The sequence below is a fragment of the Dama dama genome, chromosome 9, assembly GCF_033118175.1.
Source record: "Dama dama isolate Ldn47 chromosome 9, ASM3311817v1, whole genome shotgun sequence".
In the NCBI taxonomy this organism is placed as follows: domain Eukaryota; kingdom Metazoa; phylum Chordata; class Mammalia; order Artiodactyla; family Cervidae; genus Dama; species Dama dama.
This window is the reverse complement of record NC_083689.1, coordinates 91,316,432-91,332,494: the sequence shown is the minus strand read 5'-3', so window position 1 is coordinate 91,332,494 and position 16,063 is coordinate 91,316,432. Positions and strand designations below refer to the sequence as shown.

Sequence of the window (16,063 nt, the reverse complement as noted above, 5' to 3'; positions counted from 1 at the left end):
GAGGGAAATGGTGTTTTATTTTTTAAAATACATTCAATTTGCATTGGAAATGCAGTAGTTTTCAGTAAAAAATGACATCCACAGGAATGGGCTGCTCTACCACACACACAAAAAAATATTCCTTTTTTACATTTTAATACATTCCTATTGACAGGCAATGGCAACCCACTCCAGTGTTCTTGCCTGGAAAATCCCATGGACGGAGGAGCCTGGTAGGCTGCAGTCCATGGGGTCGCTAGGAGTCGGACACAACTGAGCGACTTCACTTTCACTATTGACAACCTCAGAATCTCAGGGGATATTCAAGCATATGGGTGATGTTACCCAATGGAAGCCACTTACTCATGAGCAAGTAAAATAAATTAAAAAAAAAAAAAACTCTATCCTACAATTTTGACCACATCCTATTGAATATGTTCTATATATATGACATTCCCTCAATTTAGGAGAAGGTGGTAAATGCTACATACATCTTAAAAATGAAAGTTCTACACTTTAAAAAATCTAATTATAATCTTATATTTTAATTAACTTTTAAAAAATTGTTATCTTATTTTTCAATAGGTAATAAAAAAATTTCAAAAGATAGAAAGAATACCTAGTGAAAATGAAAGGAAATCTCTGTTCCATCCCTCATGTCTTTCCAGAATGTCCTCTCCAGAAGCCGCCACTATTATCTAATACCATGAATACCACTATTAATAACACTATATTATTATATTCACTCAATAATATTATATTATATAGTACACAATATATAAAGATATATTAGTGATAACACTATTAACCAATTTCAGTTTCCTTTGCTTCATTACAGATGTACATACAAAGTGTATACACATTCTCCTTAGACAAAGGAGAGAAAGAGAATGATCTAATCCATCTGAAGACTAATCTTAATTCAAGTAATCATATCAAATCAATAATCAAAATAACCAGATGAACGTGGGCATTTTATTCATTCCGTCATTAGTTGAAAACAACTAACAAACCAACAGAATAGAGGATCCAACCAGAATATAATCAACCTAAATTCAATGCTTCAAAGGTCATTCCAACAATATTCCAGTTCAAAAATAAAGAATGAATACACCTGTTATTTTTAACTTTAATTACAAAATATTCATTTATTATTAAATATTAGGGGCTTCCCTGGTGGCTCAGTGGTAAAAAATCCACCTGCAAAACAGGAGATGCTGGAGACACAGCTTCAATCCCTAGGTCAGGAAGATCCCCTGGAGAAGAAAATAACAACCAACTCCAGTATTCTTGCCTGGAAAATTCCACAGACAGAGGAGCCTGGTGGACTATAGTGTTGCAAAGACCCAGACATGCCTGAGTGACTGAGCACACACATTAAATATTAGGGGGAGTGGGAGCATTAGAGTACTTACACCTTAATATTTTCAAAGTCTATTTTTTAAAGATTTTACCTTTAAGAGCATCACATTTTCATCTTTCATCTTCATTTTCCTTTATTATTATATCATACTCATTGACGCCTAGCTGCTGCTGCTGCTGCTAAGTCACTTCAGTCGTGTCCGACTCTGTGCGACCCCATAGACGGCAGCCCACCAGGCTCCCCCGTCCCTGGGATTCTCCAGGCAAGAACACCGGAGTGGGTTGCCATTTAGACTCACCGGCAAAATGGCAACTTTGACATAAGTTTCTTTCATGTTTTCTTTCATTATTATCATTGTTTCTTGTAGCACATAGTCTTCATTCTCAGTGGCTTGATTATTGATGTGCAGTAAGAAATTGGGTTTAGCTACCAACTGAATGGCTATGTCTCCAAGTAATCCTTTATCTCGAACGATTTGTAACTGAAGAGCGGTGACGTTCTCTACAAGACAGACGTGCCTCAAGTAAGTAAACGTTTCCAATAGCTGTTGGTGCTATTCTAAGCACTGAGGCTGGAGTGTTCTGACTATCTCTTCCAGACAGGGAAAGCAAGACAGACAAAGCAAAGACAACGTATACTCCCAAGGAACAGTTCGTGCTTTTCCCAAGCAGTGACCAGAGTTGTGCCAAGGATCGCCATACACCGCCGGCAGTAATTCCCAGTTTTAAACCCTCACTTCTGGGTCTCTCTCCCCTCTATGTTGCACATGGCATGCCCATTAACAGAAACTGCTGAAAATACCAAGAAGCGCATACCTGGAGGATGAGCAGAGGGGCTAATGACAAATGCTAAGAAGATTCTTCAAAAATGAAAAATTAAACACACCAAGTCATTTAATGACTCATTATCAAAAGAGCAAGTTTGTTCTTAAAGGTGGCTATCACAGAGCTCAAAGTATCTCACAGAACCTATTTCACTTCTTAGATTTTTAAAATTTAATTTGCTAAAAATGAAAAAAAAAAAAAAAAAAAAAAGGCATGTCAATCTTCCCTACCAGTCTGTCAGTTTCTATCGACCGAATACCACGTCTTTGCTTCCAAAACACGTAGCATAATTTCTGGTACTTACTAGGTGCTATGGTTGCTGAATGGATAAATGAACAGATCATTTTACTTTAAGGCTACTATTTCTGTTCCCATATATACAGACATATAAAGACCTACATGAATAATTACATGTCATTTTTCTCCATCAGCTATTTAAATGAAAGGTCCTTGAGCGATGTCTGTTTCTATTTGAAAATTTTAGAACCTTCACATAGCCTAGTCTTAATACTGGGATGGCCAAAAGGTTCGTTCAGGTTCTTCTGTACTGTCTTATGAAAAAACCCAAACAAACGTTCTGACCAACCCAATACATACATATTATACTTAACCTTTTATTTAAATAGCTCAAATGACCTCTATCTATAAAAATCTATTTACTCTACAATTTATACAAAGAGTCAGGCAAAGATGTCAACACGAAACTCAAAGGAAACAGGGAAATAGAAACTGATCATTCACACTTCACAGAAAAATATTATTCTAATCATTGCCTTGGGTTTAATAATTACCATCTCAAGTATCATATGAATTTCCCTGTGCTACTGATTATTTCCTATAACTACTGAAAATCTATATAGGCGAAACTGAACAAGAAAAGAGAACAGATAGATTAAAAATGAAAAAGAAAAAGCAAAATAAAAACCAAACACTTCTACAACAATGATTTACTAAAATATTACTATTTCTATTATGACAGTAATATCTCAAAAGTAGAAGTATTTCATACAGCCATATCACTGACTGATGACATGATCAGACAATTTAATAAAGACAAATAAAAAGTAAAAAGGATTACGACCTGTCGAACTGAAAAACATCATACAAAAAGCAATTTATATCCCCAGTAAATATTAGAATTAAACTATTCAATAAAACTTACGAGAACCTGAGAATATCTAACAAGATTTACCTTTAGGCTCTGCTACTCTAAGGAAGAGAGACTCAGCATGCCAGCCAACCAAGCCATGAGGTGAGTCATTGGGCAGAGTGGTTATCACAGACTTGTTTCTTTTCTGATCAATAGTAGCACCTTTTGATGGGTCCTCAACCCCTTCTGTGATAATACGGATGAGTGTTACAATGACAATCTCTGACAATTCTGGTAGATCATCAGCAAGAACAGTCAGAGTAATTGTAGACAGTGCCTGGCCTTCAGAAAATGAAATCTAAAATTTTAAAGAAAGAGGATTTTATTTACACTTTAGTTATCACTGTGCAGTAAGAATATCAAAGGTTAGATTATCTTTTAATACTGACCATATCTTAAATAAGCAACAACATATGATCCTACAAATCAATCAAATGCCTTTCACATGAGAAAGATAAGATTTTTAGGAAAAAGAAAAAGTAAATCACTACTAAAACGTTAAGCTAATAAATCATGTAGCCAAATTGTCCTGTCCTGGAACCTACATTCTTAATGAAGCACTTATTACACACACACTCTCTCTCTCTCTCTCTGAAAATTTAAATCCTAGGTACCATATGTAAAATCTATAAACATTAAATATTTTCCTCTACAAAATTTTTGCTAGGAATGCTACTTCCCTTGCTTAAACTCTGAATGTATTATTTAACAATGATTCAGTCAAAATAGAAGTAGAAAGACAGAGATACAAATCAGGGCAGCTCTCTCCTCTGTGTCTCCATTATCTGAAGATTCAAAACTGAATTTGCTAAAAGGCACCTGAAGTCCTTTCTGAAAGGGCTCCTGTCTGTTTCTTGAATGCCATTTCCCTTTGTTCCCCACCTCAAACTTGATCCTCTAGTAGTAGGGACACAGGACTTCCCTGGAGGCTCAGATGGTAAAGAATCCACCTGCAAGGCAGGAGACTCTGGTTCAGTCCCCAAGTCGATAAGTTCCCCTGGAGAAGGAAATAGCAACCCACTTGTATATTCTTGCCTGGGAAATTCTATGGACAGAGGAGCCTGGTGGGCTATAGTCCATAGGGTCACAAAGTGTCAGACATGACTGAGCAACTAACACTTACTTACTTACTTATTAACAGGGATACAAACTATTTACAACTATTTAAACTAGCATTACAAGACTATTTTGCTGGCACTCATCTCTCCACCTGGAGAAGGCACTTTAGGATATAAACTCAAGAGCTTTATTAATAAAATCAGGAGTAAGAAAACTACTGCCCTTTGGTAAATCCATTTTTTAGAAATCAAGTTTTACTGGAAAACAGAAAAACTCATTTGATCACATATTATCTATTGCTACCGTTGTGCTACAAAGGCAAAGCTGACACCTGGGGAAAAGACCCTATAGCCCCTGATGTCTAAAGTATTTATTATCTGACCTTTTACAGAATTTACTCACCTTTGGATAAAATACTTCCCATCCAAACTATAGTCCATACTTAAAGACACTTTTGGCATTTAAATTAGAAATAATTTTAATTATGCTTACACAAGAAATACTAATTGGGGAAATACAATTCAGAACCTGAGAAACACAACTTAAAGTTTTTAGTAGCTTGAATATATATTCACTGCAATAAAATTTGCCATAATATCCTTAAGACACTTTGCTCCAATCATCTTTCCAATGATACAGAAATCTAGAAATGATGAACCATAATAAACACCTACCCTGTTTAGAGAAAATTCCACAAGAGGTCTTTTAAAAGCACTCTTCAGAGAAACACTTGGGCAAAATACACAAGAGTAATCTATGAGACCCAAGTCACAAAAACAAGTCATCGGAAACAAGTCATCCTTCAATTAGGAACCAAAAGCCCCTGAGCCCTCTCTTTGTGAGTCAGCTACTTCTTTGACTCATTCTGAGTCCATCCTCAAACTTGTGTCATGAATGTCTACTACCCTCCAACAGTATATAATGTGATACTCTCCCAGACCCCTTCCTGTGACTTATGTACCCATCCCGCGGCTATTGGGAATAACACCTTCTGTATTTCTCACGGGAACTGTCCTCAGCTGCAGCACACTATTGCACCCAAGATTACGACCCATAGGGCTTCCCAGGTGGCTCAGCGGTAAAGAATTCACCTGCTAATATAGGAGATGCAGGAGACACGGGTTTGATCCCTGGGTAGGGAAGAGCCCCTGGAGAAGGGAATGGCAACCCACTTCAGTATTATTGCCTGGGAAATGCAATGGACAGAGGAGCCTCGCGAGCTACAGTCCAGGTGGTTGCAGACAGTTAGATGCAACTGAACACACATGTATGCCCCAAAACAGAAGGTGACCTGAGATCAAGGATCGCTAAATGGGGGATGCAATATCACATCCCCTCCCTCGAGCTGGACAATAGGAAACTCAACAACTACTGGGCACACAACTCTGGTCTATTTTCCCATACACCTGGCTATTTCACATATACTTGTTCTCTATTTATAGCTTCTATTCTAGCCAAATCTCAAAACCACATTTCCAGCCCCAGATGCATTGGTTTTATCTTTGTGACAGTGTAATACACCCAATAATTTGGCTGACTAGTGTACTGAATTTCAAAAGGGATACTGTTTTACAGATAATTTTGATATTACAGGGGCAAGAAGGAAGAATCACAGCAATAAAACTAACCTTAACGTGTATCCCTCTCTATGGTGATTAGGCAGAATCCAGTGGTGACATGGTCAAACTCAAATACTTCACCCACAGGGCAGTGTTTGGTCCCATGTATCAGTAACAACCACAATTTAAAAGTGACTTTCCTATAATTTTCTAAATTACATACCACTCCTGAGGTAGGAAATATATCACTAATACTTCCGTCAGCTTCCCACGCTACGGTTATACGACCATATGTTCCTTTTAAGCGTTCCACATTCAAGGTTATCAGGCTATCTTGATCCATTTCTTCCACTTGCTTATATAATGAATTCTGGAAAATACACAGGAAGTTGCAGAGAGCTATTATCTAAGCAGACGTTTATTTCATGATATCATGCATTTGCAAAATTCACAGTACTAAGCAACATAATACATTAAGTAAAAAACAATAATTTTAAAAATGTTAATATAGAATGACCATGACTGTACTTTAAAACATGGAAGTATGAATAAGTAAAAGACTGAGTTAAAGTAAATGAAAATGTTAATTTTATAGCTTTTTTCCCCAGCTCTGTATTTTTCAAATTTTCTTCAATAAACGTATATCATTTTTATACTCAGAAAGCATGCTCATTTTTTTAAACAGTATACACAGCATGTAAGCAGCTTGTAGAACAGCAATGTCATAGGGAAGTCAGCACAAAAGCCTTCTTCCTCCACTACATTAAGCTCCAGCAATCCTTCCAGGTCTTTGCTTCCTGACTGTAAAATAAGTGTTTGGTCTACGTGGTCCGCAAGGTCCCATCCAAACGTAATGACATCATGAGAACCCAGGAGCTCCTTTCTGACCATTGACAAATGTTTCCTATCCTTACATTCATATCCTCTGAGACATTTCTACAGGCTGTGATGTTCCTACGGATGATGTTACATTCTTAGCCCATGCTCTTCACAACTGTTTTTCCTGCCAGAACGATCCTTCTCCCTCCTGCTAGAATCCCTTACTCCTCTGCTCACCTATACTTCTGAGCCTCTGCCCTTTGTTCCAAACTGACTTCTGCATCTCTCTGACTGGAACTTTCTTTGCCCAAAGCCCACAACTTCTATTGAGGCCTTTTAACGAACTTTTCCTCAAAATTAATACTCCAAAGAGTCTCTTCTTACAATAACCCTGCTTCCTCCATAGGCAATACAGAGAGAATACAAAGACTTTTAAAAATCCTTCCAGAAAGGTTTTTCTTGTTTCTTTACTAAATCTGAAAAAAAAAAAAACTCCCCCACTAATTTCTCAAATGAAATTAAGTAATTTCATTTAAGCTTATGAAAGCTTCTAGTTAGAATGCTAATTTGAGAAGATATCCAACCCTATAGCAATATTTTACACAGCATCTCAACACACTGTTACAGATGTTACACAGTAATAAAATCCTGCTCAAGGCAATCAAACATCCCTACAGAAAGTCTTTGATTTTAAAATATGCGTATAATTTCTTCACAAAAGACAATGCTTTAAAAAAAAAAAAAAAAGACTTTTCAAAAGAGAAGCCTCTCTCTGGCTTCATGCCATCTATTCACAAGGATTGGTAAAATGAGGATTTAATATAGCCAGAAAATATTCAAGAAATTCTCAACATCTTCTTAAGTCCCATCCTGGAAAGACGTTGTCCAGACACAAGAGGCCTGTACTGAGGAACTTGACTGGGTGGATTGGAAAAACCTAGGATTCTGTCTATTGGCAAGGATCACACCACAGTGATTTGATAGTTCTGAAACAATTATGAAACAGGTTTCACAAACAGAGGTCTATGATTAGGCAGCTGAGGAACACAATAGACTCCCCAAATACAGCATGGCTTGGGGGGAGAGGATGAAGCTGAGCGGCAGAGCATGTGGGTTCCTGCCGCAGGAGCTGCAGCTTCACCCTCCAAACTTGTATGAGGCCCCAAGAAGCCCACGGGAGCCTTCTGTTTCCTCTCCTGCATAATGACAGGCTCACAGGAAGCACCAACTGGGTGCCGGGCACTTCTCTGATTCAGAGAAAGCAGTATGAGAGCCCTCACACTCTTGCATGTACGCATGCTAAGCAGCTTCAGTCATGTCCAACACTTTGTGACCCTATGGACCGAAGCCCGCCAGGCTCCTCTGTCCGTGGGATTCTCCAGGCAAGAATACTGGAGTGGGTTGCCATGCCCTCCTCCAGGGAATCTTCCCGGCCCAGGGTTTGAACCCGCGTCTCTTATGTCTCCTGCATTGGCAGGTGAGTTCTTTACCTCTAGCGCCTCTTGGGAAGTCCCTCATGCTCTTAAATACTAGTGAAAAGAAACAGACAAACTAGGCTGCTGTAAGCGCCATAAGGAAGATTAAGGTGAAATAAAAAGTGATAGACTGCTGGTGGGAGTCGCATTTTTCCATTGTAAAAGGCCTTTCTGTTAAGATGGCATTTCAGTAGAGAGGAAATAAAGTGAGGGAACAAGTCATGCGAACGCCTGGTGGGGAAGGAGGGTGTCTTCTTTCTTTCGAACCTTCCCACAGCTCATGTCTTAGGGTTACTCTGTCCCACCAGCAGCCACTTGCCACGTGTGGCTCCTAAGCACCTAAAATAGGACTAGTCTCTAAGAGTAAAAATGCCCACTGGGTTTGAAGACAAATATTAAAAAAGGGGTGTCAAATATTTCCTAAGTAATTCTATGTTGACTACATGTTGAAACAACAGTATTTCAAATATACTGGGTTAAGTAAAACATGAAAACTGACTTCACACATTTCTTTTTGCTTTTCTAATGGGGCTTCTAGAAAACTCAGAGTTACCCAGGGGCTCATATTATAATTCTGTTGGGCAGAGCTGCCTCACAGGAAGCTGACCTGCCTTTGGCTTCAGAAATGGATGGGCTGGGTAACAGAGTGATCCCACAACCTGTGGAAGCATTAGTTAGCCCCAAACTCCACATTTAATCCCCCCAAACTGCTCCTTCTGCAGAGGCTGTGTCTTGGTGAAAGGCACATTCATGGTCCCCATGGCTCTATCATTTTCTGCTGAATTGCTCTAAGTCTACTTTCTGCTGCATTGCTCATTTCTGCTCTGGTCTCCTACTTGGTCTACTTCAGTCCTTGCCCACATACAACCTAGTCTCAATTCTATGAACATAATGTCCTTTCAAGTGTGAGTTAGATCGTGCTGCTACTTGAATGAATAAATGACCAAGTAAGTGAGCCTGTCACCCCAGTTCTGGGCAATGAGACATACAAAGAGGCAGTTGGGAAACTTTTACACCAAGAGCCACACAAAGCATCTCTCTTCTCACAACCGGCCATGAACAAACATGGACAAGAAAGCAGTAGCCTTAACAACAGCATCAGCTTTCGAACAACAAAATGAAAGATAAGCTTTGTGCTGGCAAAGTAGAGAAGCGGAAAGAATCTGAGCCACAGTGACAGAGCAGAACAACCAGGCAACTCCAAGCCCACCTCCTCGGTAGACATATCCCAGGTGTTTAAGTCAGGTTCTGTCAGGGTTTCCTTACTTGCAGAGTATTTTAAAAAAACATACAAGATAGCTGCAGCTGTAACTCTAATTAAGAAATCAGGATACATTTTGCAAATAGGACCAAATGATGCAAAATAGGGAGTGACCTTTTCCTCACTGGCAAAGGAAGGTGAAGGGCCTCCCAGGTGGTTCATTGGTCAAGAATCTGCTTGCCAATGAAGGAGATGTAAGAGATTCAGTTTTGATCCCTGGTTTGGAAAGATTCCCCTGGAGAAGGAAATGACAACCCAGTCCAAGATTCTTGCCTGGGAAATCCCATGGACAGAGAAGCCTGGTGGGCTACAGTCCATGGGGTCGCAAAGAGTCGGACATGACTTAGTAACTTAGCAACAACACAAGGATGTGAAGTCTGGGCGTGGAAGTTGACCTGGGAAGAACTGCACAGGTCTCTTTCCTCAGGAAAGAGCATGTCCATGTGTAGAGCACACATGTAATTGTAAACATCTCTCTCTCTTTCTCTCATAAAGAAGCAACAAAGGCATAAACGGACAGTAATATATTTGCAGGTGATGTGTGTGACAAGACAGTGTATAGTGTACTTGGAATCTGCTTCACTATTACCCTCTGGAAACAAGGGTAACAGCAGAGCCAAACTCCTGGACTAAGGCCAGCTAGTACCATTTCAAATTCAATCTTATAAAGGGGATCAGTACCAAAACAAGGTGAAGTCAAGGTGACTCAAGGGTCCACTGTGCAAGTCTATAAACTTCAATCATCAGTAGAATTCACCTTATAATGCAGAGTAGGGGGTGAAGCGGGAAAGGGAGAAAAAGAGGGGCTTAAGACACTCAAAATATGAATCAGTGAGGGCTGATAGCAGCTAAAAAGTAACACCATGAATAAACCATTTGCCTTCCAAGTGTGGGATCTTTACCTGAGCAAATCCAACAACTCCATAGGCATCATCATTAGACAGAATAGTTATTTGTACATAGCCATTAATACCAATCTCTGCTCCTCCTTTGGGATTTTTAAGCTGAACTCTGAAGGATTCGTCTTCCTCCGGAACTGTATCATCAAGGACATTTACCGCTATTATAGCTTCTTTGTCTCCAGGCTCAAATATCAATTCACCTGAACTAGCATAAGAAGTATATATAAAATCAGTCTACTACAACAAATTAAAGACATATAAATGGTAGAGTAATCATAAAATTCTCATAGCATTGATTACTACTAAAAGTGTGCAGAAATCACATTTCATAAGTAAAATTTTAATCCAAAACATAATTAATACTAATCAACCTGGAAGAATATATATTAGAAATATGGATAATAACCAAACTTCTGGTTTATAAATAGCTCATATATTTAGTATATTTTTTCCATCACTACCTAAAGACTTAAAAATGAGTGCCATATAAAATTATGGTGAGATAAAGACATTCAACATTAAATGCTGGACCTACCTAGGAATAAAGTCAGACTGGCTTGAGACGTAGGCTAGCTCGTATATATGTGAGTGGGTGGCTCCTGCAAGAGCAATTAAATTCTTGCTTGAATTAAGGGACTTCACTGTAACAAAGGCTGCATCATAAGCAGATGGTGCTTCAAGAATAAAAGAGAAGTGATTCAGCTCTGAATTCCAGCAGTAAAGCGCAGACACAGCTTGGCCAACAAGAAGTATGTGGACTGTAGGAAGGAAAGAGAAAGGAACCAGAATGAAAAGTGAATGTCAACTCACAGGATCCCAACAGGGATATAGCAACAAAACTCTCCCACCTCACAAAGCTACATTTAGATTGCTGAAGTAACTAAATATGGTACAATTTCTGAAACAACTGGATATAAACAATAATTTTAAAATACTGTGAAACAACCAAGTCAGTCTGACAATGTATCCACAATCCTCTTGTCTAAAAAAATAAAAAGCTAATAAAACTCAAATGGATTTTAAACTCTTAATTCACCCTAATATGTATTTTTTGAATAGCACTGAAAGATACTTCCTAAAATGAACAAGACCGGTAATTCTACCACTGAAAGTTTCATTTTTGCATTTTCCTTTCCAGTGAATCCATATGAATTTACAATTGACAAATTATAAATAGTCTAAATGTGAGAAATCTTAATTAAAAAGCTTAATGCTGTATTTATAATGTACATTATATACAGTTTTACATTTTGCTGTGTAGCATCCAGATTTATAATTTTATACACAGATACTAGTCTACTAATATTAAAATATATTTAATTATTCCCCTCCCTTAGATGCTTCTTTTTGTTTTCTATTTGTCAATATTAACTAGAGACAGGGGTAATCATTTTATTCTCATCTGATAAATTCTTAAAGATGTCCTAAGGATATTAGCAAATTTATGATCCTTGAGTATAGTCTGTATTTAATAAATGCCAATATATTCAGTATATTCTGCCAATGCTTTTTGAAATGCTGGTAGGAAAGCATGCTCTTAATAGTTCAAAGAAACAGCATATACTTATATCTACAAAAGTTAGGAGCAGAAGGGGGCTCACTACATTGTATATACCATTCAGCAATCTTCAGACTTAAAACTGGGAAGAAAAGTCAGAAACATGCACAAATTCCAATACTTGGAAAAACACACTGGAATAAGAAGATATCATATAAGATTGACTATGCATTAAAATAGCACACAGATCCAAAAACATGGGTCTTTCTACAGTTGCAGCCAATAGGTTAAAATGGAAAATCCCATATCCTTATTATTAAATATCAAGAACTATTGATCATGTTTATCTATGGTAATTAAATTAAGGACTATTTCAGTTTAGTAAACGTTACATAGTAAAGATCAAGAAAGGTTATTAATAAACCTGCATTTTAAACTCATCAAATATTTTTCATACAGCTTTGTAAAATGGCATACAGTCAGTAAAGAGCAAACTCCTCAGATGAATCACAACATCTCTCAAGTTGTTTTTATAGTCTAACCAGAATCATAAACTGAAGTGTTCTGAATATCACTGATTATGTAGCTTAACCCTTAGAGATACACTCTATTCAAATCCTTGCAATCTCATTAAAATGACAAGGCAGCAAATAGATAATCAGGCATTCAGAGCAGGAAACATACAGGCTCAAATCTACATATATGTATGCAGAGAGTACTTTCTCAAAAAATAGACATGCATATTTGTTCAAGATTATGATGTTGGACAGAGAATTTATAAAGGAAAAAATATTCCTAAATCTCTACCTACTCCACAGAACAGAATTTTAACTAGTACTGATTACAGAATTCTCTTCCATATATCAAAACTATTTTTAAAAAAAGAAAGAAAAAGTATCCCAAAGGAAGGCAACTGTATAGGATTATTTAAAAAGTGAATGTGGACAAAGAAAGTTGCATGACTAAAGCCAACAGGAACTAAAGAGCCTCTTGATGAAAGTGAAAGAGGATAGAGGAAAAGCTTAAAACTCAACATTCAAAAAACTTAAGATCATGGCATCCAGTCCCATCATTTCACGGCAAATAGATGGGCAAACAATGGAAACAGTGACAGACTTTATTTTCTTGGGCTCCAAAATCACTGCAGATGGTGACTGCAGCCATGAAATTAAAAAATGCTTGCTCCTTGGAAGAAAAGTATGACCAACCTAGACAGCATATTAAAAAGCAGAGACATTACTTTACCGGCAAAGGTTCGTAGAATCAAAGCTATGGTTTTTCCATTAGTCATGTATGGATGTGAGAGCTGGACCATAAAGAAGGCTGAGCACCAAAGAATTGATGCTTTTGAACTATGGTGTTGGAGAAGACTCTAGAATCCCTTGGACTGCAAGGAAATCAAACCAGTCAATCCTAAAGGAAATCAGTCCTGAATAATCACTGGAGGGACTGATGGCTGAAGCTGAAACTCCAATACTTTGGCCACCTCATGTGAAGAACTGACTCATTAGAAAAAAACCCTGATGCTGGGAGGGGTTAAGGCAGGAGGAGAAGGGAATGACAGAGGATGAGATGCTGGGATGGCATCACCGACTCGATGGACATGAGTTTGAGCGAGCTCCAGGAGTTGGTGATGGACAGGGAGGCCTGGCGTGCTGCAGCCAATTGGGTCGCCAAGAGTCGGACACGACTGAGCAAATGAACTGAGGGCTCATTCTTGGCATTCACGCCCTTATCTACCCCCGTATCTAATCGACCGTCAGCTCCCACAACCTGTGAGACAGCTTCTGAATGAATCTACTTCTCTGACCTTGTACTTTGTCACCTACCGCTTTCCAAGCTCCACCAGTTCAAGACCTTTAGTCTGAATTGTGATGAGAGCCTCCAGCTTGTCTACAGACATCTTCTCTTACCAGCCTTTAAGCTCTCTCCCATTGGCAATCCACACTCCATTTTGAAAACACACACACACTCACTCATTCACTCTCACAATCTGTGTCTCATTGTCTGTCTTCCTCTTTCTCTCTCTCTCTCTGCACCCTTCTCTTTTTCATCTCCTCACCCCAGTCTCATAAAAGGCACCCTAATATTACAGGATAAAAACAATAGCCCTTTAAGTCCCTCTGGCCTACTGATTACATCCTCAGTTACACTGAGGACCACTCTGCCCTCACTGCCACACTGCCCTCTTCCTGGTCCTTTCCCAGACACTGGCCTTTTTACCCAGGCTGCTCCTGCTGCCTAGAGCCAGCCTCATGCTCAAATCTTTGCCTCATCAACCCCTACTCATCCTATAGTTCACAAGTAAATGTTTCTTCCTTAAGACAGCAGTCTGGGCATACCTTAGACTAGGTCATTCATCTTTGTATTATGCAAATTCTTTATTTTTTCACTGCAGTTATCTGCTTGTAGCCAAAAACTTAACTTGTGTGATTACATATAATGGCCCTTCTTTCCTATTAGATGTTAAAACTTCTTCAGGGCAAGAACTATACCTGATTTTGCTTACCCCTGTCTTCTCGGGGTTTACCACTATGCTGAGTACATAACTGGCACTAAGAAATACCTATTAAATAATGAAGGAAAAAAGGAAGAAGGGGAAGTCAGGTTTATATGTCTTGGCAGTCTTTGTTATATTCATTCTTCCTCTTTCATTTAAAGAATTCAGTCACTAATCTCTGTCAAGTCATTAACCAGAATAAATATGTAATCCTCCAAGTCATGGCTCCAATCTAATACTTTTAATAAAATATTTGACACGTTCAAAATAAGAAAGTCCTTGCATATTATTTAATGCATAATTTCAGCTTTCAGGAGATCTATAATAAGCCATTCTAAATAATTACCTATAATCTTTTCATACTTCTGCATCCTCAAGTCACAGAAACAAAGGAAATAAAGAGACCTCACAATGGTCCCTTAACAAGCCTCCGGCAGAATTTTTCACAAATTCTTTTAGAAAGTGTGCCTATTCTATCTTTTTAAAGTCTTTAAAGGGAATTCTATAACTTCAATTAAAGGCCCATTCAGGCAGCACTCTTCATCCTTAAACACATTCATTAGGCAACTATTTTGAATCATAATAAGTAGCTCAAGTAGATGTAGTTAGTCCACTTGAAAACTTGAGGTCTAAAAAAAAAAAAAATATGATAAAGGTACAAAATTAAAGGACAAGCGGACAAAAACTAAACAAACACATGATGGAAGATACAGAATCTATTCAGTAAGTTGATTGCTGAGTGAGTGAGAAGAAAGTCAGAGGTGGCTGTCACGGAACAGCTTCACAGACCGACAGGCTGTCAGAGGCTGACAATGTATTGGGAAGGTATTGAAGAAAAGCCTGAGTAGAGCGGGGACAGACAGGGGGCTGGCAGCAGACACAGGACCGGTGCGGAGGCAGGAGAATGACCGAGCGCCCAGAGCGAGCGGAGCACACCGCGTGGACACCTGCTGGGACGCAGGGCCGAGGAGCGGGAGCAGGACCCGTGGAAGCACAGGACAGCAGGATAAGCCATCTACCACGAACACGAGGGAAATAAGCTCCGAGTCCTGGGCCGGGGCTGAGGTGGCTGAGGTGACCGTAACTAAAGGCTCTAGCACCTGACCGAGAAAGCAGCGGGCGGGCAGCTAAGAGGAAGACCCACAGATTCCTGCATCTGTACAAAATTCCCTCCTCTTCCCAACAGCATTTTCTCTGTAGATTTTTAACTCCTGTGAACTCAATGACCCCCACGGGCCAACAGGTCCTCTTACTGATGTCCTCCTGACTCAGCCCCTCACCTCTAACCCCCCACTAAGGAGTCTCCATTCCTGCTGCCTCGGGGGCTGCACACAGCACAGCGTGTCCCATGCGGTGAGGACAGATGGGGGTCGTAGAACCACCCTGGGGCGTCATCTGCCTTTGAAACGCGTGTGAGGATTTCTCTACCTCGGCAACGCTCAGAGGGAGTCCAGGGACCCCTAAGCGTCCTTGAGACCCTCTAAGAGGTTGTATGATGGCAAAACAACTTCCCTAATAATACCAAGATGCTGTCTGTCTACTTCACTCACATTCTCTCACGAGGGCCCAGTGGGATCTCCCATAGGCCAGATGACTGATATTATTGCAAAAGGCTGAATTACAGATATAGACATGAGAATCCAGCTACTAAACCAGATAGTAAAGAGATCTACA

The 16,063-nt window shown here is 39.2% G+C and overlaps 1 protein-coding gene across 1 annotated transcript in view; it reads right to left on the bottom strand.

Annotated features, from left to right (window-relative positions):
- ADGRV1 (adhesion G protein-coupled receptor V1) overlaps positions 1–16,063 on the bottom strand; it is a 549,629-nt gene that overhangs the window by 372,500 nt on the left and 161,066 nt on the right. Inside the window, exons 51-55 of the mRNA XM_061151999.1 lie at positions 10,927–11,149; positions 10,392–10,596; positions 6,158–6,304; positions 3,359–3,614; positions 1,641–1,843 (exon numbers count right to left, since the gene is read on the bottom strand). Coding sequence (XP_061007982.1) covers positions 1,641–1,843; positions 3,359–3,614; positions 6,158–6,304; positions 10,392–10,596; positions 10,927–11,149 — 1,034 coding nt within the window. The remainder of the gene's footprint in view (positions 1–1,640; positions 1,844–3,358; positions 3,615–6,157; positions 6,305–10,391; positions 10,597–10,926; positions 11,150–16,063) is intronic.